At 40.5% G+C, this 27013-nt stretch overlaps 1 protein-coding gene across 1 annotated transcript; it reads right to left on the bottom strand.

The window, feature by feature from the left end:
- Positions 1-130: 130 nt before the first annotated feature.
- On the bottom strand, positions 131-24255 carry TGS1 (trimethylguanosine synthase 1). The gene is made up of 13 exons (XM_027749047.2): positions 24154-24255; positions 23345-23409; positions 21414-21586; positions 18718-19570; positions 17164-17281; positions 16125-16211; positions 14899-15070; positions 13179-13533; positions 12136-12309; positions 11051-11194; positions 9596-9812; positions 8434-8512; positions 131-433 (listed from the first exon to the last, which is right to left on the bottom strand). Exons 1-13 carry the CDS (start codon positions 24249-24251, stop codon positions 317-319), a joined length of 2652 nt encoding a protein of 883 aa, XP_027604848.2. The 5' UTR covers positions 24252-24255; the 3' UTR covers positions 131-316.
- Between the last annotated feature and the right edge of the window lie 2758 nt (positions 24256-27013).

Here is a 27013-nt window from a genome sequence, read left to right on the forward strand (position 1 = left end):
CCAGAGCAAGCACAGAAGTAGCACCTGTGAGAGTTGCAAAGAAATCATGAGTGCCCCTTCCATGGGTAGGGCTCAAACCTTGCAAAACTGCATTTTATAAAGATCTTTTTTCAAAAATTCACAGCTTCTCTACATTGACAAATTCGTCAAAATTATTATAAAACATTTATTGACAGTAGCAATAAAGAGAAGAAACTTCTGTAAACAGAAATTACAGTGGAAAATGGCTTTAAGTCATTTCTGACCAGCCAGCTGTACAAAAGCTTAAGCAAAGCAGCAGTCAGGGCGGTTGGGCTTGGAAGAATCCACACTGAGTTCAGGAGATGTCATGTCTTATTAGATCACCAAAATAAGCTGTTATTGTCTTCAGTTTGTTATTGAGAAAATTTTGTTCTATTTCAACTTTCCCTCCTGGGCCTGCTAAGGAAGCCACCTGAAAAACAAAGAATGAGAAGTAAAGCAATCAACGCATGGGAAAAGAGGTAAAACCCCAAACCTTTTATTCACATGAAATAATCACCTAAAACTCATCTCTGCTCTGTTAATACTGGTGGGAAATTTTCCTTGGCACCTAATGCCTCTGATCCTCCTTCTACGCCTCCTTTAACTCACAGAAGTGGTTTGTGGCTTTCTTGTGATTGAAAAACCCTCCTCACCCAAATCATGAAAATAAGAGGATTTCAGAACCAAAGATAAATACTCATAATTTTACATGCTGTGCTGAGAAAGGGATCCTAAATTCTAGTTTACAGGGTACTTGACACTTGAGACGCCCAGCTGTGGCAAAAAGCAAGCTGTAAACTGTGCTTTAAAAGACTTCAAATCCCAAATTTTGGAGGAAGAGTAAAACCAATTTTAGGAATTAGAATTAGGAAGCATAAAGGTTGCACTGAAGAGTGGGAGGGTGGAGGGGAACAACCCAAACAAAACCAACCCCCAAACAGGCAGAGAAACTCACAAAAAACAGTTACTGTTTTTTGTTGTTGCTATTGCAACCAAAAAAAGAGCTGTTGTGTGCATTGATTGGACTTGCAGGCAGCGCGGAAGGTAAGGCTGGGGGCAGCAGTGTATCTGCAGGCAGGGAAAGCCTGTCAAGGCAGTGCTGGTCCCAGCTTCATGTTTACAATCACTGGAGTGAGAATTTCACCATTCATGCTCTGTTGACCAAGCCTGGTGCACACCTTTAATGCTTTATGATTCCAGACAGACAGCAGACTTTGCATTTTGGACTGGAGCATGCAATACTCTCCCCTCTCCTGTTCCTACTCATGATACCTAGTACGATCCCTCTCAGGAATGTCAGCCTACAGCCTACCAATTCCTCATCAGGACAGACCGCACAGTCAGAAGGAAAACCACCAAAACTGAACACTGACTGCTTTTTTTTTTTCCCCCTCCATCTTGGACCCCAAGGACCTGTCCTGTAGTGGGGGTCCCTGCTCCACAGCCAGTTCTGTTTTCCCAGGCTGCTGCAGGAAAATTATTCCTGCAGTTTCCCTCTGCAGGGAAACTTCCCCGGCAGACAAAGTGATCAAGGTCTAGAAGCCTGCAGTGGATTTTAACTGATCTTTAAACCAAGATGTTAGCAGCTGAAACTTAAAGTTCAGGCTGTGTTATTAACACTTCTAAACTCCCTTGAGACTTGACTCCGTTGTGCAGGTTTAAATATAAACATGCTGAACTTCCTCTATTTTACTGTAAGTAAAAAATCAACCTACTATCAGGAGAAAATAACAGGTTAATTTAAATTATACTCTGAACCTTTATTGACATGCCCAGAAAATCGCCACACTTATCTAGATCAAGCATTTACTTTTCTGTTTTGGTTTTATTTTCCCCCTTTTCATTTTTTTGTTTCTGTAGACAAAAACAGAAGTGAGAGGTTTCTTCATCCTTCAATTTAATAGTGATAGGAAAAAACCCTCCATGTTCTTGTCAGAGAGGAACCTGCCACTTAAGTAAAAAAGCAGAGGCTGGCTGACTTATAAATAGCACAAGAATCTGAAATTGGCAAGTGATCAGGAATGTTAATTTTACAACTTATCTGCTCGTACTTGAAATCCTAAAAGCAGTTAACATTCTGCAGTGATCCGTATCTTTATTTTAGGAAGATGTTAAGATTATACTTTTAATTTATTACAAACAAAAGTTGGATTGTCCCTTCCAAATAGCATTAAGAGGCTTTGCACTTTATAGCTAGTGTCATTTAAGTATTCTAAAATATTACTTGGATTAGTCAACTTAATATAATATTGAAATGAGTGTCTTGGGGTTATGCACTCCTGTTTGCAGGGCACAGTTTGTGTCACTTGCATATCTAAGTATGACTAATGCATTGATATTAAACACTAGTGTTTACTACATATTTCTCTTAGAAGACCAAGTAAAACAAGATGCTTCATCACCATGCAGACAAATGTTGCTCCTACACTGACGGGTCCACCAAAGGGCAGCCGAGAATGTACATATGCCGTGTCTAGTCTCTAAGTGCTAAATCCAGGATAACTAAGACTATTTCAAACAACGACTAGGAGTATTTGACAAACCCAAAGGTGACAAAAATTTAAATGAGCACATGAGCACAGGCTCCACAGTGACAGATCTGGCAAAGTACGCTCTTCAACCCAACCCTCTGCAATGATGTTTATTTGTAAATTGCTGGTGGTTGCAAATTTGATTACGTGGGAGTTGCCAAGTTTTCCTCAGAAGGGCTTAGTCAACCCTGACGGTGTGAGGGAAAGCTGCCACACACCAAGCTTCAGAAAGCTGCCAGCTTGGCAGAGGGACGCCCTCTAAAAATAACAGCAGACTGAGGAACGATGCTTTGAGAAAAACAAAGGTGCTCACCTATTTTTAGAGATACCGACACACATCTCCTGGTTTTGCAGTGAACGGTAATTACAAAAAGGCTTTTTAATTTCTTTTAAAAACTGGACTATTCCAAAGTTTCTTTACTTTGCATTTTCCTGTGCAAATACAATGATTTCCTGCTGGCAACTCTCCTTATCCTGGTTTGTTCTTTAGTCCAAGCCCATGTATGCAAGTAGACAGATATTGCCTCCTTTGCTGTGCTAGATAATTCTGCACGTGCCACACGCCTCCCCAGGCAGAGGAAAAGGATGCAGCTTTAGTCATTGCCTCCTTGCATCCCTCTCACCTGGATGCTTCATTCTTCAGTTCAGTGACTACTGACAGAAAAAGTCCACAGCTACAGACACAGCCACGGAGCATTAAAAAAGCAGGTAACAGGTTTGGTCTGAAGTTTAAAATAGGAGACATTGGGAAAGAAATATGAAAAGGGAAATGAACATAGAAGATTATTTCAGGAGCACAAGCTGCTTGAGGTGCAAACCTGCTTTATATTCTTCTTCTGTACTTTTGAATTTGAAGGTTTACCTGTTGGTCTCGCAGTTTTTGTTTTGTTTCTTTTTTTTTTTTTAATTATACTGAAATTCCTTTAGTAAAGTGACTTCCTATCTGTTCTAGCCACCTTACCCCTAAGGTAACTGGACAAAATGTTTATCCTCATTTTTTTCTCCCCTCCTAAAAACTTTTCTGACGGATAAGAAATACAAGCTTTTTGGCTTGACAGGCAAAAGCTTGTGAAGCCAAAAAGTGTGAATCTTTTTGGCTTCACACATGGACACTGTGGTTCAATTAATTTTACAGGTCTAGTAAAAAGAGGATTCCCCTCCCCCTGCAAACAACCTAAAGGCTAGAGGAAAAAAAACCCCAAATCACTTAAAAAAGGCAATGGTATTCTTTACACTGAACATAAGAAAATAAAATGCTCTCAGGTAGCATTTTTCATATTGTACAGGTCTGCAGGTGAATTATGCCACTGTTACAGTGATGCTGCCACCTTTTGACAGGCCAGACGTTTATTTATTTATCTATTTATTTATTTATTGTTAACTTGGAGTAGGCAAAATACAGTTCAGTATTTAAGCACTATGAGCTTTAGGAAGATTGAAGTCCAGAAGTGTCACTCTGGCTCAGTATATGCTGTGGGTAACTTCTGGCTTTACCTCTTACCAAGGACAAAGAACAGATGTGAGTTTAAAGCGGGCTGCTTAAAAGCTGTCATTATTAACATGATAGTCACAGTTGAGGTGTATGCAATTATGTTCACTTAGAAATGATCAGCCTGCAAAACACATCAACCCACAGTTCTTTACCTGCTAACTCCCCTAATATCCAAGCATCTTAAAAACATGATCAGATTAATCTGAGTTCATCTCCTGGCCTCTCACTCCCCGCTTTGCTCATTGTTCTGTTTACTCCTAAATAAAGATGCCATTGCTTGGCGGGTCTCATTTGGCAAGGTCTTCAGTCTAAACTCATAGCTAAATGAACAGGACCAGTAATAGTCTTACCACCCAGCCTCCCATCAAATTTCTTAATTCACAGGGGTTACCATCTGTTCATTTATTAAACTGGTCTCTCTGGTATGATCTTCTGTTCTCTGAAGGACACCAGAGAGAATTAAAATAAATAAATGAGCTTTACCCATCTTTACACTCCCTTCATTGAGCAGTCACTTTTAACAAGAGGACTTGCAAAAACAGAAACACAGCAAACATTTTCCCATCCAGGTACTAGACTTGCAGACAGAACAAGATTTCAGTGTCTAACTCCAGATTTTCTCAGAATGATTGATGAAGATGAGGTGGGAACAAAGACAAGAAAAAAAGGAAAATACCAGCATAATGTGGATTTTTTGTAGGACTATCAAGGTCAAGAGCACTTTACTTAATTCCAGGCTCAGGGAATCATTTTATACACTAGACAAGAAACAAAAAAGCCATTCCTATATTCTAGCAGTATTTGGAATATAAGACAGGTCTGAGACACAAACATTTAGGGCAGAAAAATCTGCAACAACAGTAAAGTTTCACAGAGTTAGGCATACCTATCACAAACAACAGTATGCCTGTCTTCAAAGCATGGTGAAGTTTTATATAATCAATAAGGCACAATACAGTATCTGAGCCACTAATGATCCACAGTCAGGATAGTTAATAATCTCCTGATTCCTCAGTACTCTATTTCTCAATTATGGCTAGGCTGGTAAAGATGCTGATGTGGACATCTGTAGCACAACATACCAGGTCACCAACATTTTAGGCTCATCACTTTATTGGGGGGAGCCATCATGCCTCCTGACTCCATTCTGACCATCAGTGAGAGATCAACAGTAACTGAGTGTGCCTTCTGCAATGAGGTGATAGGAATATATCCCACCATTAGGAAGAAGGCCCTACACCAACAATTCTCAGGCTCTCTGTTCTTTGCTGCAAATATTAAGATATAGAAGTATTATACGGTACAGAAAACAGTCCATGAAAGAGACTGGACTACCTGAGATGAATCCGTGTCTCTGAGGTGAGTATACACTTTTCACTCTGCACAATGAGGCAGAGCACAGCTTGCTAAACACTTCATAAACTATATTTAATCATCCTGTCTCAACAAGCATGCTTCTTAAGGCACTCATGGAAGTCTCTGTTACAACGTTCCCTTTTTCTCTCTCTTTTTTTTTTTTTAAGGGTGTAAAAAAACTTATAGAAAGAAAAGACTGAGGGACAGATGCTGCAGAGAAATGGGTATCAATAAGGGTATCACATGTGAGCTACATCATAGGCATTAATAAAACAATATTTTTTAATGTATGTGCATGCACATATATATAATTCCTGATTATTCCTTAACAAGAAAGAATACTGTTAAAGACTGATTCAACCTAAAAATGGACCTGCAAACATTACAATTTTTCTAACAAGTACATGTTTGTAATCAAGGAAATTTGATGCAATTCAGGGAAATGTTTTACATTTCTCGTAAATGCACCGACCATATTCCACTGGTTCGCTGCTCCCTCTTGAGGCAGAAGTACAAAAATTCAATTCTCTTCGATCTCAGTGATTTTTTTTATGAGGAAATTCAAAGAACCTCATGTCTCTCTGCAACACTAACTCTACACAGAAAAGGCATTGCCTGCAGACATAACAAGCACTGTTTTTGCAATAAAATCATGTGGAACAAGGCTGGATCTCTTGTCTACTAATAAAGCAATGAACACAGAGTTCCTCAACATAGCTAAGTCAAGGTCAGTTACCACCTGCTTTCTCACCAGAGCAGGATCCCTGCTCTCCTTTAGCTATCTAACAGCTATCTTTCATAAAAAGAAAAAGCTAGGTGATCTCTGAAAGCCTTACATATGTCTAGGAGCATACTAAATTAATTTCTGAAGACACAGAGGAGGCAAATCCTACATGCCTGAGCAATGTTATCAGAAATCAAACTTAGGTTTTTAAGCTTCCATTCAAATCTAAGGCAGCAGATAATCTGTTCAGCAAATAACATTGTATCCGTTATTCGGTTTTTGGGTGTTAGTCTTCAGCAAAAAGTTTACTTCATTAAGTTTAAAGTTTACTCCATCAAGCTTTTATAGGCCCCTGGAGTTTATGGAGCACATTCACACCCCAAGCTACATCGCTACACCCCTGCAGTGGTGCCCACAGGCCCTTGCCAAGGCAGTTGTTGCAGCAGAAGCCACCCTATCTGGTTCATGAGAAAAGTAAGATAGATAAGAACCGTGGACAAAACCATGAGCAAACTGAGAAGAAAACTGCCTGTATTAAGGAACTTCAACAATAAAGGTTTTCTTCTGGAGATTCACGGCTGTGGAAGTGTAGTGGCAGTAAATCCAGAAGCTTCGTTCTTAAATACAGCCAGAGATGTTGGCAGCCAAACCCATAACCAGTGTCCTATGGAAAAGCGTATCCACTAAGGTCACGTTTGGTATTAGTCATGTTTGACACAAGTTTGTCCACACAGGATTAAAACATTTCCCTAAACAGGGGGCTAGACTGACATTCTCTTTCCTTGCTCTGAGATCATCAACTGTTCGGGGCTTTTTTTCTCATATTGACATAATCTCTAGAGAACGGCATGAGGAGCCGATTTCTCTTCCTGAGAGTAGCCCACAGCCTGGAACATTGAACTGAACTCAATTCAGATCTCCAACCATGCACTTTTAACAACTAAGCCATGATTTTGAGCAACAGCTGCTACTCTTCAGCCATCTGTGTAAATGCAAAGCCATGGATATACATCAACACCACTGAGAGCCAATCACACCAAGATGCAGAGGTGGCAAGACACCTGACCCAACCACATGGAGGTGCTGAGCTCTTCCACAGAAATAGATGTGGCCTGCAGGGAGCACTCTTGGATGCTTTTGTGGGAATGTAACTGAAACGCAGATGCCTTTGCCCATTTATAAACCCAGTAAAAAATGCTCATAAGCAGAGCAGAAAACTGCTAAAGTCATTCTTCATCATGGGAATGAAATATTTCGTAAAATGCAGTGCTTGGAAGTTGAAATTAGAGAAACTATGCCTAAAATTAAGGTCCCTGTTCAAAGACTCATAAGCCACTTTGACATTTCACCTGCCTAAAGTGCAAAAAGGAAATGAATCATCATCACCTGCCATACCAATGGTGCTGTTCATAGCGTGGGATCAGAGTGTGCTAATACTCAAGCCATGTGAATTTCAGCCTGTTTCTCAAGCCAGCTGTTTGCCACCAACGATTCCGCAAGCCACCATACGGCCTGACACCTTGCTTGCTCTAAGTCAGACAGAGCTCTTGGAAAAGCAAGAAATAATGCTGGGAAGTTCTGTGGCACGTTGCAGGTGAGGAGATCATCTCACCGATCCCTTCTTTGCAAAAAGCTTCAAGACGTAATTAGCATAGAAAATACACAGAGGAAACTAAACCAGACACTCAGGGGAATTGTTAGTCACCTAACTGGTTAAAAAAAAATTCTAACAAAAATCTCTAATACAAACTCCCCTGCACCAGTGCAACAAATGGTGTGTTTATCACGAATCACTGCAATGCAAGCAGTCCATATGGAACCACACACCTGTGTAGAAAGCATCAGTACCACCTCTGGTGGCACAGCATTTGTGTCTGATCTACTCATCAGTGATAGCAGTGACTGCAGGATACGCAGTAATTTCCTGCAACTCCTTCATAAACTGAAAGACATCAAAGGCTGGGACTCAGCAACTTATCAGATAGTAAGAGCTAAAATGTATATTTTTAAAATGTATCTTTTAAAATGTATCTTTTTTCTTTTATAATTATGTATCTGTCTGGCTACTGACTTTGGATCTTTTGTATGAACCTCCCATCTGTTGCTTTTAGATGGGACAGTGCCAAAATCATGGAAATAATCCGCTACTCCCATTTCTAAACATATCAAAAGTACTGCTAACACAGAAATCATTTAACATGAGGGTCAAAGTTAAAAAACCCTAACTCTCCACATTCAGTTGAAAAGTCTTACATTTGTGCTTATAATACCTGTTTTATGCCAGCTGAGCATTTTGTTGATTACCAAGCCCTTATCCAGTAACATACCTGATCAAGATCAGCATTCCGAGGTAGAAAATACACAATGTTGTTGGTGATCTTCTTGGAAAGCCTGAAAATTTCAAATGTAGAAGCCAGTAAAGGAAAAAACAAGAATGAGGAAGAAAAAATTGCTTTATATTCATTAATTTTTAAAGTAGGACTCAAATTCAGTCATTATGCAATTAAATTATAGTTAGTCTTCTGAGTGGGTGAGTAGGAATCTCTTCTGAAATGCAGAAATTACTACTGTCTAAATGCAGAAATTCTATTTTACCACTAGTGCCCTGGAAAGCAGAAAAAAGGCCCCAACACTCACTTTAAGAAAATTTAACTGAACTACAGAGAAGTATTTGAGAAATCTCAATGTTTTTTGTAGGTAATACATTTGATTTACATTTGTTTTCTAATCCATTTTGTGGCATCTCTCATACATGAATACAAAGACTTTCTTATGCTTATAAACATAGCTACATTTTAGCAAAACAGGAAACAAATGAGATTATTCTGGGACAGAAGACTCCCCATACTTCATATTTGATGAAACTATTTTGCTAATACCTTTCCAGATGAATGCTCAATAGCACTGTTAATAAGTTAACATGGAATTTTATACATTAATTAAAAGGGTTAATATTTTGCTTGCACTCTTCTGTGATTTCCCAAGTCACAGGCTGGTGCTATGATTGAGAACAGTTTTAGTAAGATTTTTTAAATAAGATATTCCCTTTATAAATCAGTCAAAAAGTGGAATTAATGACAAAGTCATAGCTCACATAACTAATTATTATCTATCTATATATATATACACCACATGGCTATTTGATTACTTCAGGGTATTTTAATAAAATTATATAAAGGAGTTAAAACTGCTGAATTAATGCTTTAAATTAAGAAGCTACTCAATCCTCTAATGGATTTTTTACTTTTAAGAATAATTCATAACTATTATTTTTTAAATAAAAATATTTAAATTTAGGTGGTCAAAGCCACATAGCTGTGGCTGGGGGAAGAGAATTAAACAAATGTGGCGCTTCTGGGAGTTCAGCTGCTGACCGTATCATCCAGGCAACTGGATGTGCAAACCCCATGTCAAGAGAGGGAGGAGAAGAAAAAGAGAAAACCTGTAAATGACTGACAATCACGACAGTGCATAACTTGGAAAGGATATCCATCTGGGCAAATCATGGTCTGGATATCGAAGATTTCGGCAGTGGCATAATCAGGTCCCCCCCAGGGTGGGCTGAGGAACACCACATCTGCCTGCAGGTCGGCAGCCAGCACCATGAAGTCCCCGCACACGAACTCGATCTGATCCGCCACACCGTACACCTCGGCGTTGTTGCGCGCCAGGCTGAGCTTCTCGGGATCGATGTCGATAGCGATCACTGCCAGGGAGAGAGAGAGCAAACATGCAGGTCACCGTGGACTGTGCCACCCAACCACGGTCAGGACGTTTCAGAAGGAAGGTGTCCTTCTGTAGCCATCAGATACAGGTCACATCTATAATCTACTGCCGTGAGGTGAGTGGCTACTTCACTTTTATAGGTTGTGGCAGACATGAAGCTACAGCACCTCAGAGAGGAAGGACCTGCCAAGAGCAGAACAGCTGCATTTACAAACCAGCAAGGGAAGCCACGTAGCCAAGACTGGGAAGGCTCAGCTGCTGTTGCAAATCTGGGAAGCTTTAGCTTTTGGCACTCAAACATCTGCTGCTGTGACAACCCCACATCTAGGCTCAACAGTGGGTAAGGCTCTCCACCTAAGAGAGGAAGTCCTCCTTGCTTCAATTTTGGCAGGAGCCTGACAACTTAAATGGTGTCAATTAGAAACTTACTCTTCTTCTTTGTTAAAAAGAAACATTTATCTGTGGGTGATCACATTAAAAATTGAGTTTAAAAAACCCACACCTAACACAGCACAAAGGAGGTGATAAAAGGGCATAATAATAAATATAAAAATTTAGCCAGGAAAAACAAAAAGCTAAGCAAAATTTAGAAAATACTTATAGAATGGATTACTACCTACCAAATTTAATGCAGTAGAAACTACCATTTGTCTTGCTCAGAAGAGTTAGACGAACTTGTAATTTACCAGTGTTTGATGAGCAGACGAATATCAAGTAGGAAATGTTTTTACAGAAAGTACTCTCAATGTTTCACTACAATTCCATTAGTTGGCATTAGCTTAATACTAAGTTATCACCACTTTTCTGTACTTGGTTCTACTGCACCTGCAGGTGATTCCATTCAACTGTTTTAAGTACTATTCACACATAACCTGCTTTTGAGTACACAGACTTGGAGTAACAATTGGGAAAAGTAGCAGCTTTGACAGAAGTCCACTTTTGCCAGCAATCTTCAAAATATCTGACAGACTAGATACTATGCCACGTAAAAATAACGTTGACTAGTAAAACACAAATCCAACTCTGACTTAAAATCAAAAAGCAGTTTTATAGGCCCTTTTTGAAAACAGAAAGGTCATATTGTGACTAATATGAAGAAAAAAAGTTGTTGTTGCTACAGAAGCACTGAAAAAAAATCTGCCAACAAAGCACATACCCAAATTTTTTAGGGAAAAAGACTGAAGAAACAAAATAATGCTATATACAACACCTACTTACCTCTTTTTGAGGTCAGTGCAAACTGAATAGCGTTTCCTCCAACCCCACAGAACGCATCCACTATGATATCACAGTTGAATGACTGACTAACACGGACTGCAATATGCTCAGCTATTTTCTCAGGAGTAACAGAAAACCAACCCTCTGCAAAGGAAAGGGAAGAAATGTATTTTTGCCTCTTATTTCAAGGTCACCTAATTTAAAAACAACCAACCAACCCCCATATACAACTGAAGGTTTAGCATTAATCCCAAGAATTTTGGCTTAGTGCATTTGACCAGGAAATACAGGCTTTGAAGATGATAAACTCCAGTCAGTCCAGCGATTTGCTAAGCAAACAAAGCCTCACTGAAGCAAAGAGATATGCCTTGATCTCAGTAAGTGCTTTGTTGAACTTGGTGCTGAGGATTCTGGTTTATCAAGGACAAGTCCACAGACACAGCTCTGAAAAACTTTATGCATCAGGATTATGCTCTGTAGCAAACAAAACCAGAAATATTCTCTCTTATCTGACATGTTATTTTCTTCACCACAATGCCTGGTCTGCCAAATAATCTGCATGTTTATGAGGAGAGCATTAGAAATGAAAGGCTTACAAACTCAACAAACAAAAAGAACGTTAATCCTAATTCCTCTTTTACCTATAAATTTATGATTTCAAGTGGTTTCTATGTAAAAAATGGAAAAAAGTCGTTTTGAAAGTGACTGCTGAAAGTCAGAACAAAATAACAAAACTGGATCCATCAGCATATTTGGAAGCTTCACAAAACTATTTTATAAAATATAGAAATAGAAAAATGTTATTGAGTTTCTGAAAAAGTCATGATCAAGTATAATTTGGGTCCAGTAGGATCCTCAGCAAACATCAGGACTAACGCAGATAGAGATGTCCCACACCGGAAGCACTTCCGAAGTCCAAGACTTCTGTTCACCTGCCTGCTGGGGGGTGTGGAATTTATCCAGAGGTGCAAACACACATTCAGTAATGTTCCTCCTTTAAGAAAATCAGAAATATACTGCAAGAAGGGCCAGTGGTTTGGATACATGTTACACCACAAAGTCAGCACACTTGGTACTAAACACACCTCTGTCCAGTTTAATTCCCTCGTCAAACCGAGAGAACAGCCGGTAGCGTTGTGCCCAGTACTTGACCAGCTCTGGATCAGCAGCAATCTCAGCAGGTATAGATCTCAGTGTAATTTTATTCCTTCTTCTTCTTTTCTTCTCCTTCTTCTTTGTGGTTATTTTTTCATCTGCAGCTGGAAGACACTGCAAAAGTTAACAGTTACTGTTCTTGTAGGTGAGGAATGTAACTGGTAGGTAGGGGAGAGTTAAGATATAAGATGCTCCTGTTTAAAAATACTGCTAAATGTCCTTTATTACTGTTCACCAGATTATGCAGATTAGTGGTTTTAAGTTAAAAAAGAGCATCCTGTATTTCAAGGGATCAGTCACAGTCCTAAAAATCATAAGAATTCACCCATCATATAAGAGCCTTAATCTTCAACTGATGGCAATAAACTCTATGTAGCGAGCAAACAAGTTGATCAGAGACCAATTTAATGCCCTTATATCAGTAAAGAATAAGAACCAATCTAGACAAGAGTGTTACAGTAGGAATCTAACATAATTGAATTACTGTAGGAAGGATTACCTATGTATAAAAACCTGAATAATCCCCTTTTCCTTTGTTTAGTGTTAAATAGAAAAGTTCATAATATTGATTTTTTTCCCTCTAGAAAATAATTTTAACAACACATGCTCCACGAAGCTCAGCATTGTGCATTTGAGAACCCAAAACTTGATGGTCTGTGATTGACCTGAAGTCAATCACCCTCATCCTTGCCGAGAGGAACAAGACATCAATTAGAAACCTGCTAGACCATGTTGAACACCAAAAATTACTGTTTATCTTTAATGTCAACATTAAAGACAAGACCTGGGATTCTGGCACTCCAGGAATAAGCTACTTTGACTAGCATGGCTCTCAATCATGCTCATTGCCCCTTGGACCTAATGAGTCTCTTTAAATAAACAAAATAAATAAGTGGTGCACAACACTAACTTGGGAAGGCAGCAGTAAGTCCATTGCCAATTCATTTCACCAGTTTGTAGGAAACTGATGTACCTTGGCTGACGTCCTCTGGGTTTGCCTGGAGGTAATCGGGAATATCCAGAGGGACAAGCTGCCGCCCATCACCACACTCTGGCCCCGCTGCACCCTGCTCATTGGAGCCACTCTCTGCAGCTTCCTGTGCCTCCTCCTCAAGGTTACTCCCTACAGGTTCTGCGCAGGCTGCACTGGAAGATGGTGGCTTTTGGTTTTCAGCATTCAGCATCACAGTCTGTGTGGCAGTAATGCCTTCCTGACCCTCTGAGTCGCTGCTGCTCACAGACAATGCCTCCGATTTACTCTGAGGGACGGCTGCCTGGGATGTAGCTTCCTCCTCAGGTTTACTAACCCGCTTCAGGAACATTTCCACCTGCAATTGTCAAATATCACAGATAATCAGATGGTACTGCTTACCAGTTACCTAGAGCACAGTTTAAAAGTCTCACAGTTCAAAAGCACCTGCCATTGCAGGCACTCTCTACCATGTGTATTGTGGAAACAGTAAAACATCCAGAGTCAAAACATTCAAGAAGTCCTTAAACATGCATGCCCCCTTTTTTTTCTGAAACATAAATAGTTAAGACTTGCTACAGCACAGGAGACCAAATCTACTACTTTTTAATTGACTATCTTTCTCCAATCTGCATTCAAAGATGTACTCTGCCTCTCAGGGAAGAGTTTTTTAGCATAAACAGGTGAAATTATCTTCATACATTAGTTGCCTCATTTCCAAGATGTAACGAATGGTGCATGTGGTAAAGGGTTCTGCTGCACAGCAGAGAGCTCAACTTTACCTCCTAACCAATGTGCAGATGCTACTCCAAATTCAAAGGCACACACAGATGCTCCCTTTTACATTACAGTTGCTCTGAGTGGCTCTCGACCCGGAGCAGTTCCTTACCTGAAAGTCTGAGGAATTTTTAACTTTTTTTCTCTTCACATAATTAAAGCTGCCCTTGAACTGTACTGGCCCCAGGTACAAGACCAAAAATTAATCAAAAATTATAGCAATGGGACTGGAGTTCAGTACAACATGTGTTGTCACCACCGGGTAACAGTGTTTTACACTTGGGTGTCAGGGAATGCCAAGCATCCCAGAAGAAGGCAAAGTAACATTAAAATCTTTCCCTCAGATTTTCAAAGAGATTCAATTAAGTAAAATGTACAGTGAACAAGGGTTTCTACTTGTTATTAATTTCTGAGTTTTTTTTAAAAAAAGCATAAAGTTAGAGATGAAAATAAATGCAGGTAGAGGTATAAGCAAAACTGTTGATACAAATTACTAAGAACATGAAATACACTAATCTACATAAACATTTTCTGTCACTGCTGAAATGCCAGCACTAACAACTGGTCTCACATGTAATTTAAAACCAGAGATACTTTTAGTAACTACAGAAACCCACACACACCTCTAAAGGTACAGTGCACCCATATTTTAGGAATTACTTTCACATAACTTGGCCATTTAAGTTCATGTTCCTCTTGACAGATTGCCCCCAGGGTCCACCAAAGCCTTTCTATAACCACCCTGATCTAAATACTCTTCAAATAGGTGATGAGCAGGGAGGAGGAGGAGAAAAAAAGAAAAAAAAAAAAAAAGAAGAGCAGTGGACTAACACTTAAAAATGCCATCTACTGTGGGCAATTAATTTGTTTTTCATTTTCATAATTCAACAAGAGCTAAGGAGCAGATAAGTATATGAACTACAACAGTGCTAACAATTAAAACTACCTTCTTCAAAGTTTTGCTTTTTTTGCATGTCATTTCAGACTCCTCTGTAAAGAAGATGTGTGTGTTTTTGCTCTTCCTTGGTTTACGCATGTCCAAGTATTTGGACTTGAGTTTTGCTTTTTTCTCCAAGTACTGCACACTTCGGTGGGTGAAATCTGGAATTCCACCATACCTGAGAGTAAATAAATAGACAGATAGACAAGTATTTAGTTGGGTAATTTCCAGTCTGGAAGCTTTAACATGAATGTTGATGTCTACAAAAAGACAATTTAGACTAAATTATTTCTTTATAAGACATTTGCTCCACTTAAAATATATGTCATGGATGCAGCTGCAAAACAATGTACCTTCAAGAAAACTTTAAAATATTTTTATTTGAAAAACATTTAATGAAATTGAGTTTAGATTTTTAATTTTTTTTAATACGTTTATAACTCCAGATAGAAGCAATTTCCCAGACCAGTCTGAAGAATGGGAAATGAAAAAAGTTCTTGATTAGCAGAATAAAAGATCTTTTTGGTGGCTGTAGAGAACTTCCAAAACAGCTACTTTTGTCTTCTGGCAAATGCAATAAGAAAATAATCTACCAAAAAAACCCAACTTCCCCCCAAAAAGGAAATATGGACTGTTGACTTAAATAATTTCTATAAAGTAGAACAGAAGTTGTCAACTGCATAACATGCTTCTCTTTGAAACAGGTATGTAATAAACAACTGCATTTTGCAGAATTGCTAAGACCTGTGCCCTATGATGTTCCTCCTACAGCACTGACCAGTGTAATTTTAGGTCATACCACCAAAAATGAAATTTCTCTGGTCAACACCCTGGCAACACTTTATTAATACAGCAACATTTTACTAGTATAAAGCAACCTTATTCTAATACAAAACAGATATGAATTATTATCTAAGCTCACAGGACTCCAAACTGAGAGGACCATTCATTGTCAGAGCCTTTAAGTTCTAATTTAAGTAGCTGACCAGCCATTTAACATTTACATGACTATAAGTACGAGTTACACTTCTGCTTCAAAGCACTTTAACTAGTCTCTGTAACTTTGCATCTCTCTCTCTCTAGCCAAAGGATGACAGTTTTATTTAGAGCAGAGACGAACTTTGGGAATTATCTTCAAAAGTTTAACAAAAGGGAAATGGATGGTCTATTTCAATAATAACAAGAGAGCTGACTTGCTATGAAGAAACCTTGAGTTCCTCATAAGTAATTACTTTTGTCCTGTTCCACACTTGAAACCCAACACAGAGCAGGTTTCTTCAGGATCTTCCACTGGGTTCTCATCCACATCCAGTTCATGACTAGGAAGAAAACACAGATGACAAAGTTACTTACTGTAAAAAAAACCACTTTTACTTTGCAGATATACTAAAAGTCTCATGTATTGAAAACATTTAAATGTGGGCTTCACTAAGCTCCTCCACACACTGCTGAAACCAAACAAAGCAGACAACACTAGTATATTTATGTGTATGAGTTTTTGTGTTTTTTTACCCAATTCTAGGCTCATATGTCCTTTTATTGGGATTATAATATCCCAACTATTCTGAATGACCTCTGAAAATATTTAATATTAAGACCTACATGGAACTGATGAAGATAGCATTTGTTCACTCTATTTCCAAATTGCCTTCATCATCTATTACGTTAACTATATTATTAACTATTATTAGTGCCATGGCAACTGGAAAACACTAGAACAAAACCAAAGCTACATGATTAGCAGCTAACAATTCCATCCATTCCTCCACCTTTGAGTTTGCAAATTTATTAGAGAGGAAGAGCCATCTCCTTATCTTTGAGGCTATAGATTTTTAGAGAAGAAAGAAAAAGACAGTGACAAGACAGAGATTAGCTATTTTATGACTGCTATAGCTCTGAACATTTAACAGGCAGCATAAAATTCAGTTAAAAAATACAAATTATTTACTATTGTTCTTGTATTGTCTACACTAATTAGACCTAGCAAGTTCTCCTGTGTATTTTACCAATCTCGTATCCTTCAGTGACACAAGAATAGTACTGTCACCTTGCACAGTCATTGAGGCGATACACTGTTTTCATAAAGCAACAGAAGAAACATCCACTGCTTGTTGCGAGGCAAAGTGATAAAGCAGTGATGGAAGACTATGCCATTTTGTACTGACGTTTTAACTCACATCCTCAATCAAAGATATAGTTACTATAAATTCAGGAGGCTTCTGGACCTGGGCTTCTGGAGAAAAAAAAGCTCATCTAAATTTCATGACTTGCCTTCTCTTGACTTTGACATGTCTGTATTCAGGAGGCTCTTCGTCCTCATCTTCATCTTGGTCATGGAGCAGCAACTGTTCTTTTTCATTTGAATTCAGGCTACATGACTCCTGTGAACCTAAAAAAAGATATATCATATTTCTTCTGCATAAATCAATTCCTTATCTTCCTGTCCCCATAGTACGTCCGCAGCTACAGTTAGGCTGTCATACATACCTGAATCTGACAAATAAGGCACAAGTGCTAAACACACATATCTTTACCTGTCTTTGTCTGAGGGACAACATACCAAAAAAGCTTCTGGTATTAGTTACACTGTAGAGTTAAAAATCTTGCGTAGGACCAACTTGAAATTATGTCAGCTCTGCAAGAAAAATATAACGCCTACAAGGTAAAAAATTTGAAACAGTTTCTTCCTTTATGTAAAACTTGGTTTCCATCCCATTAGCTAGGCAAAGGTACTCATACATTTAATAGCAGAAGATTTAAACACTCCTCTCATTTCTTGTTGTAAAGGAGATTTTCCTTTCATCTCTCCCATTCCAACTCTACTGTAGGATTAAGGTGGGACCACACCTGCTTCTTTGCCCCTTAAAAAGTCACTAGCAGCAGACTCAGAGGTTTCCCACCAAATTGAAGTCCTGAGCTGCTGACAACTCGTGTTTTATCCCCCCTCTTCACAGAAGAAAACATCTAATAGTCAGGAAAGAGGTGACACTGCTGTTTACAATGAACACTGGTAAGAACTGGCAAGCAAACAAGATGGTTCTCTCTCTGCATGCTGAACTAACTGACTGGCAAAAAAGATGTGGAGCCCCATCTTTTACATCCCTCACAGAAGTAGTGTAAGGAACAGCCACTGGTTTTCACCACAGTACTACACTACTACCTGGCACATGTTAGCACATAACATGTTAGCACTAGTTATGAATATATGAATTTAGGGTTTAAAGATGACTGCAGCTCATTGCTTAATTGATAACTCCATTCTGGAAAGGATCTCTGGAAGACATTTGTCCACCGTAACAAACAACAAGAAAAGAAAAGTCTATTTTCAAGTATGGCATTTTTAGATAGAAGGCAAAAAACCAAAACAAACACCAACCCTGGAACTGCAGAACTATTTTTTTTTTCTCAGCAAGTTGTTCTTAAAATGTGTCAGATTCATAAGAACATCAGCCTGAGTTTTCAGTCGTTTTAGACTATCAGTAAGAAGAGACATATCAGCTGCATGACACAGCTGCAATACCAAGATAAATAAATGTGCACTAACAGTGCTCTCTCACCACTTTCTGTAGTACATTTGAAGATTTATGAAGTACGTGTTCTGTTAAAATCACTTCTGGTTGAAGAACACATTCAATATACAAGTTAGAGATGAGAGAAATCATCCAGAAAAGCAGAGGAAGAAAAAGGAATCAAGTATACAATCATTCCACAACATGCTTGATCGACTTTTTTAAAATGGCATAATACAGATGTGCCCTTGTTTCTGATATATAACCACCTAGAGAAAAATTCTGATAGAATCAATTTTAGCTGATTTTGTACTACCTGACTGGTTAACACTTTTATTTTCACAAGATGCGCTCCTTTTCCTGGTTCCTCCATCACAGGGCTCCTTCTGACTTCCAGTGTCAGACAAACTGTGCTCTTGATGACCTTGGTGGGCTACTGTTAGAGCTGCGCTGCTCTGCTCCACTTCATTTAAATTCAGATTTAAATTACAAATTCCAGAGATGATTTCACTGTGGAGCTCAGCACTTGAAGGGAGTGTTTCATCACTTCTGGTGTTAGAGGGAGACAGCTCCAAGCTCAGCACTTCACTGCATTCAGGCCCTTGGCTAACCAAGTTCATTTCTCCCGAAGGACCAGTCTCCTGCGTAACCCCATTAACTTCCACCTTGTCCCCATGTGAGCTATCAGTAGTCCATCCTTGACTTGTCCAGTACTGAAACTGTTCCCAATAATACCAGTACAGTTCATTATAATGCTGCTCCCATTCTCCCTTGGTGTCCAGACTATTCCAAGGCTCAGAGGCTGTGATGGCTTCAGATGATGAGACCTCTTGATGCTTCTGCAACCAACTTTGCCAAAGAAGGTCCTCTCCATACTCGCTCCAGTACTTCTCCCATTTTTCCTGAAGATCACTGGATAAAGCCTCATTTGCAAGGCTTTCTGAACTTTCACAGTTCTCTTCAACTACAATCTGAGGTTTACTGCTCATCTCACATTGCTCTGTAGCTGGGGCTAGCTCACCAGAAATGGCCTGGATACTACCACCACAACCTTCATCCTGGCATTCCTGTCCCCTTTTATCCTCATGTTTTTGCTGTAACTCTTTTTTCTTCTTCTTTTTCTTTTTCATAAATTTCATATTATTTCTCTTTTTATAATTTTCTGTTGCCTAAAATAAAATGGAAAAACACTCTTAGAAGTCCACAATGTATATACAGCCTCATCCTCTCTCCGAGCACATTTCTCCTTTGATTGTAACCATCCCTCTCAGTGCAACCCTACTGTTATTAGACATCTCCCCAAAAAGGCAGTAGAGTTTTTGGGTCTGAAATGGCCCTGCTGCATAACCTTGTCTGACACTTCTGAGGAAGTTGTGAGAAAGAGCTGTAAGAAAGTCTGTAGAAAGACATGCACAAAAAAAGGGCAGAATTACAGACAGAAGCAGGGCTGCTGAGAGGGAAGTCATTAGTAGCTCAAGGATTCAGAAGGAAAGACATCAACATGAAACACTATAAAATCCTAAAGGGAAGTTGGTCAGGAATTGAGGGGTCACCGGTTTGAGCTCAACAGCATCTCAGTAACATCAAGGACCTGTTTTAGGGGGCTGTGGAGGTTGACCCTTACTTTCACCCCGTAGCTGCCTGACTCGCAAACACTGTTCAGTGTCTTATTAGGATAGCAAACATATAATGCTCAGCCTCACAGAATGTTAAATCCTTGCTGTCTTTGGGTGCTGTACACAAAAAAAGCATCACTTTATACTCATAAGCTCTGTAAAGCCCACAGCTGAATCTCGGATATGTTTGAAGACACTGATTTAAACAGAAATACAAGGGAAAAACAGCCTCCTCTCTTAACAGGTGGCCCTTTCATTTGTCCAACACAACCATTTCACTTATTACAACAAACTCGGCTACTACACTTGTTAAGTGGAATAGAAACCTGTTACAGAAAGGAACACTAAGGTAACCTGGTGGTTTCATCAAATACAACTCCACTTGTTTCGCAGATGCTTCCTGTGATTAAAGAATTCACACAGGCAAAAGATTGAAAATGTACAGATATTACTCCAAATGTCCCATCAGCTGCAATCCCTAGTTTTGTTGCATTCACAAAAGCATAAGGACGTTACATAAGAACATTAGAATCAGAGAACTGGCACTAATCTCTCATCTGCATCCCTTATAATGTCATGTTAAAACATCCAGTCCAACGCACAATGCTTAGCAGTAATCTAGTAAAAAAAAATATTATTTTCCCATTCAACTTATTTGCAGTATTACTACATAGTAACAAAAATTGCACATATACCTTGGGCTCAAAGTTGGATGCCTGTATTGTCTATTTACATGCCATCAATTTAAATCACATACAAGTTTCTCCTATTTATTTACAAATTAATCAGGTCAGAACCATGCAGTGCTCTGCACAAAAGTGCTCTCTCACTGCCAGGGAGGTCTGTATTCCATAAAATGGACACTGAATGTCCCTCAGTCTTTTTCTCATCTGTGAAAACTTTAGCCCCCTTCTAAAGCTCAAATGTTCTCTGTGAGAAGCAGAGCACCAAAGCCTCAGTCCTGTCCTTTGGAACAGCTTGGCTTTATCAGCTGCAAGGGGGATTTGAAAATTAGTTTTTTATGTTAGTATCAAAAGCTAAGCAGTTAAAGCAGACAGTGTGAAATGCATGCTCAGACTGGAGCGTTCTAGTTTCCTGATACATCAGCACCAGCATTACCATTGCTGTTTTAAATCAGGTCTCTCTAGTCACTCGAGCAATACAGATATGGAAGCATAAAGTACAGCCTTAAACCTGCTTAGTCGAACTGGCAGGTGGATTTTGCAAACTGGACAGACCAAGGTGCTGTGTGCTGTTACAAGGAGGCGAGGCAGGCAGCTTAAAGGCAACTCGAATACATTTCCATTAACTGTCATCCCAAAAATAAGTGAGGAGGCACAGCCTTACATCTGGAAACACAACACAAACAGAACAAATAAAGAAAGCAAAGATTTACCACAAAGTCTCTCTGGGCTGACTGCCCACCAAACTGAAGAGGCAACCCCATGCTCTTCATAAGCTCAGCTTCTGAGTCTAGTTCAACTTCTTCTGGGTCCAGCGCATGATTAGTATCCACCTTAAATCTCACGTTGGGACAATGGTTCTCCTCCTCAGACGCTTCTTCTTCCCCTGTTAACAGATATATTACTTGTGACTATAATCTGGTACTGATACCTCAGTGCCACACTGTGGCACACAAAAACCAGCAAAACTGCCTCTTATGCTTCCTTTCCCATTTAAAATCTCCCTCATAAATACCTCGATTTCTGCATAACTATCAGTAGGAACCAAAATGTAACTTTGATAACAAAAACATTGCTCTGGGTCTGTCTGGAATGGAGTTAACTTTCTTCATAGAAGCCTCTAGTGCTGTGTTTGGAATTTGTGGGTAAAACAGTGTGGATAGCACACCAATGTTTTGGCTATTGCTGAGCAGTGCTTGCACAGTCTCATAGCTTTCTCTTTTCCCCACTCTGCCCTCGCTAGGGAGTAGGCTAGGATGGGCAAGAGACTGGGAGGGAACACAGCTGGGACTGCAGATGGAAACTGTATGAAGGGATGGTCCACACCACATAATGTGATGTGCAGCAGTAAGAACTAGGGTAGAGGGTGAAGGTGCTTGGGGTCAACCCCCCACGAACATTCACCTCAATAACTTGCAGAGCGAAATGCAATAATGCCCTGAAAACAACAGGAAAACCAGGATTATGAAACAAAAATTCTTTACTGGAGTTCTTGTGGTATATGTCACAGCAAACTTAAAATACAAGAAATTTTTGGTTTTGTTACAAATCTTTCAAAACCACACTGACAGAGATAACATGATTTTACAAAAATGTAATGTGTGAACTACAGAACCAAATTATCTTAGATGTACCTGATCAACTGCTTGCACATTATCAAATTGTTAAGCAATATCATATGTATACAAAGTCATAAATACTACTGAGGAAGCAGGAACTGCATATTGATGGAAATTATGAAATCAAAAGCTCTTGACACAGTTGATAATACTGAAACATTTTTGGTTTTATTGTTCAGGATATATTTACTGCTGAATTATCATATAACACAAGACCTTTCTGTTTTTAGTTGATTACTCTCACCGTAATTCACTCATATACATGCACAAAAACATGGTTTACATTCTCCTTCTTCACTCCTCTCATACTGCCTCCATCTAATCTGTGCTATTAACTATCAGTTTTTATTTCTGTTCAGACTTCCTTTCAAATCAAGCTAATATGCTGCTGGATCTACCAACATAGCAACAGAAAAAACAGATACCAAAAGAATTATGGTTCATGTAGGCATACGTGAGGAATTCAGGAGGACAGAATGAGGGAGTGGTGTTGAATTTGTCAGAGTATACACCATGAGAATTCCTCAAAATAAGCATGCCAAGGGAGAGACTGACTCTCCTGGTCCTCCTCATACGATCCTTTGTATATATGCAAATCATAATTTCCCCCATCATTGCTACTGTTTTTTCTCTACTTCTGGCCCAGCAGACTAATCAGCAACAGCTAATGTCCTAGGCTGGCACAGAGGCAGCAGGACAAAACTGCTCCCAGGCAAACATCTAGGATCTACAGACTCTCCATTATGCGATTATTTTTGAGTTAGCTGAAATTATGATCTGAGAACAGGTCAGAGACCTGTGAGGTAATCTGTTCCATGCACCAGGGGAAAATTATGTGAGGTGGTAAAGTCTATCTGGACAGGAATAAATATCACACCTGGTTTGACACAAACTTCCACATCAAGATTATGGTAACCTGAAAGCTAAGCAAGTGCTAAGCTATTATTCAGAACTTAAATAACCACACATAACTCACTTTAAGTATGACTGCACATCACATTGCATAGTACATTTCATTACGTTACCTGTACTGTCATTGTCATCTTTGACATAAAATCCTTTTAATCCCAGTTTATATAATTTTCGATCTCTGTAAAAATGAAAACAGACATTGATGCAGGAAGTCATCACTGAAACAACGGTTTTTTTACAGTAAAAACAATCACGCAATGGAAAAAACGTCCACAGGGGTCCGGTAAAGTCCCCATCACTGGAGGTTTCAAGATGTGACTGGACGGGGTACTTAATAAACTCATCTAGGCTTGCATTCCCATGAAAGGCTGCACCAGGAGACCTTTCCAGGTCCCTTCCCACACGGGCTGCCCTGTGACTCTAAACATGCAAAGCAAATAAAAAGAACAATCCGGAAAAAGCAACACTTTAATTAAAGCCTGACGGGAAAGCCCATAAGAGAGACGCCCAGAAAACGTCGCAGCTACGCAGAACACCTCGGAATTAAACTTTAGGGTCTATTCCCTCGTTGAGAAACCGGTTCCTCCTTTCAGGATGAGGAGGATCAGCTCGGGGTCCTTTCAGGATGACATCAGGACGATGTTACCCCCGCGCCCGTTTGGGAAGGGGAGAAGGGGACGCCCAGCCCCGGCTCCAGGGGGGAGCGGGATGCGGCCGGCGGGGCCGCTCCGGCAAGGGCCCCCACGGGAGCCGGCGTTTGGGGGGCTCCCCTCGCCCTTTTCTGCTCACCCCCAGCTGGTACCCTGTGGTAAACATCACCTATCGGGGTCCTTCTGTGCGCATCCCCCTCCCCACGGCCGCAGCAGCGCGGCCCTTCCCGCACCTCCCCGGCGGGAACATCCCTCCGCCCGGCGCTACTCACTCGACGAAGGCGCGGGAGCAGAGGCAGAGGATGCTGCGAGCCGCCCCCGCCCGCAGCAGCAGCTCCGCCACCAGCATCCCGCCCGGGTCCTGCACCATCCCCGGGGGCAGACCCACGCCGCGCACAGCCCTGCCGGCAGTTCCGGCGGAAGGCAGCGGCGGGGCCGAGCCCGCCCCAGCCCGCCCCAGCCCGCCCCGCCGCGGCCGGAGGGCGGCCCGAGCCCCGCCGGCTGAGCGGGGGGCGGTCGCTGTGGCCGTGGGGAGGGTTTCCGCTCCAGGCGCAGCTGCTTCAACCCGAACTGGGTGTCCCGCTCCGCCTGTCGGCGCCCCAGGCTGCTCGGCTGCGGGGTGGCTGGGCTTTCGAGAGCTGTAGGTGGGGGTGGAGGGCAGCCGCGGTTACGCGGCTTCTTGTGCTCTCAGTGACGCCCCGCGAGGAGTATTTGCGTGTTGTTGGGGTTCAGAGTGAAAGGAGGGGAGGAAAGGGCATCGCCACAAAAACCTGCAACAAAGGATGCTGCAGCCAAAGTCTGGTAAAACCGGGAGTGGGAGACAGAAGTGGAAAGCCTGAACAAGGCATATTGGAGTAGTGGCCAGAGCAGAATCATAGAATCACAGAACGTTTGCAAGGGAGCTTAAAATCACTTGGTTCCAATCCTCCTGCCGTGGGCAGGGACACTTTCCACTAGACCAGGTTGCTCAAAGCCCCATCTGGCCTGGCCTTCAACACTTGCAGGGATGGGGCATCCATAACTTCTCTGGGCAACTTGTTCTAGTGCCTCACCACCTGCTTAGTGAAGAAGTAACAGGAGGGCTTAAAATGATGAGAGAATGGGGACAGGGCAGACAGACGTAGTCAAAATGAAAGCTAAGCCTGGTGAACAAAGGAACCTGGGAGGAGGCAGGGTGAGGTGGGAAGGTCGGAGTGAGGGTCTGGAGGCAGGGTTTGGATGGGGAGGGAGGAAAGCATTGGGAAGCAGCCAGGTGTGATAGGGTACAGTGATAGAGATAACTGGGCTTTATTCACAGATTTCTTTCCTCTGAAGACCTGCTTCAGACACCAGATCAAGATATAAGCTGGGAAAACATCATTGTGGAGTTAGGCAGACTGTATCTGATACCTGCTGACTCTTGTTGAGAGAGTTAGAGGGTGTTTAGGAGGTTGGTAGAAGACAAGGGAAGGTGCACTGTTGAGCAGACCACAGGATAGTGCCCTATTTTATCTTTGCCTCTACTGCAGAGACTTTATATGATGATGCACAAGGTTTGAGAGATTTCCTACATAAAACACTTAGCAATGGACTATACAGCTCTACTTACTCAGAGCTTATCTGTAAAATGCACAAAATCCCTTTCTCTAAAGACCATTGCAAAGCCTGCAATCACTGGGACAGGGTTTCTCAGATAATAATTGTGGACTTTGTGATCTCTTCTTATCTGTTAGCCTGCCTACTGGACACTGGGAGAGTATGAGAAAGAAATGCATCATCCACACTTTTAGGCCCTCTACAAGGTGTTTGCTTTTGACAAGCTGGGAACTGGGCTTTACACTACTTACATTCAGTGTGTGTGATGAGCTGTGCAGTTTGTCTGCTATGCTGTCTCATTCCATTTGCATCAGTACATTTTAGGTAATAAGGCTATACAGCCTCATGAAGGTGCAGGATGTCCTCAGGATTTTTAAGACATTTCATGTAGGAAATATGCAAAGAGGAGTTTGGAGGCAGAAGGATTGACCATTCAGGTTACAGTAGCACAACAACCATCCAAAAGCAAATTTCATCAACTTACAAATAAAATCTTAATTGTATCGTGAATCACACACCATCTTACATCTGATATAAACAAAAATATTAAATGCCAGCATTAGTCAGGACTTGGGTATGTCTATCTCTACAGTAATTAAATGCTTTAGAAATACAGGGAAAGATTGCAGCAGTTCTAGCATTTGTATGGGTATAACTGTGTCTGCAATTAGGATGATATTTCAAAACTGAAAATTCAGTAAAGTGAAAATCTTTCAACACAAATTGTTTAGCAACAGCCAAATGCTGTGCATAAAAGTTGAATTGTGAATTGCAAAATATTTTGAGAATTATTATACTCCCCTTCTTAAGGAAACAGTGTTATATTTCTAGTAAAATGCGGAGAATACTATTATATAAGAACAAGCTGGCTATTCTTTTATAATATTACAGCCCAATATCCTTCAGTCCCGAGGAGCAGCCACCAGCAGGTAAAATGCAGCTGATGGCCTACGTTTTCTGCCTGTTTAGTAAGACAGTGGATTTCTTCTCATGATACTTTCCAGTTTACCCCACAGCTCTTGCATAAGAAGTAACCTTTTTCATTTTGAACATGGTTTCTCTCAGATTCAATTGCTGCTTCCCTTCTTGAAAGAGTAAGTGAGCAATTGATCCATACTCTGCTACTGTGCTGATGGATTTTATAGATATCAGTCATATTCCTTTTAATCTCTTTTCTAAGATGCCAAGCCCTGGCATATTCAGTGTTCCTTCTCTGGGAGCCAGTCTATACCTCTGGCTTTCCTCATTACTCTCTTCTGACATGTTTCTATCATACTAGAGATATCCTCTTTGGACCACAACTGCATGGATATGTCTGACCTAGGCAGGGCAATAAACTTGGAGAGTGATTTCTTGCAGACATGATTTTAGAATGTTCCACTTAAACTAGCAAAAATATGCCTGTAACAACACTTGTTTCAATTTAGGTTGCACTGGCAAATAACATGTTTAATTTAAAATAAAATATTAAAATAAAATAAGCCTGTCCTGTAGGAAAAGAATGGACTGTTTCACACTGAGTTGGTATGGGGATGGCATGTCTTTCTACTAGAACAT

This window comes from Pipra filicauda, unplaced genomic scaffold (genome assembly GCF_003945595.2).
Source record: "Pipra filicauda isolate LSUMZ 115617 unplaced genomic scaffold, ASM394559v2 scaffold81_size6448238_pilon, whole genome shotgun sequence".
In the NCBI taxonomy this organism is placed as follows: domain Eukaryota; kingdom Metazoa; phylum Chordata; class Aves; order Passeriformes; family Pipridae; genus Pipra; species Pipra filicauda.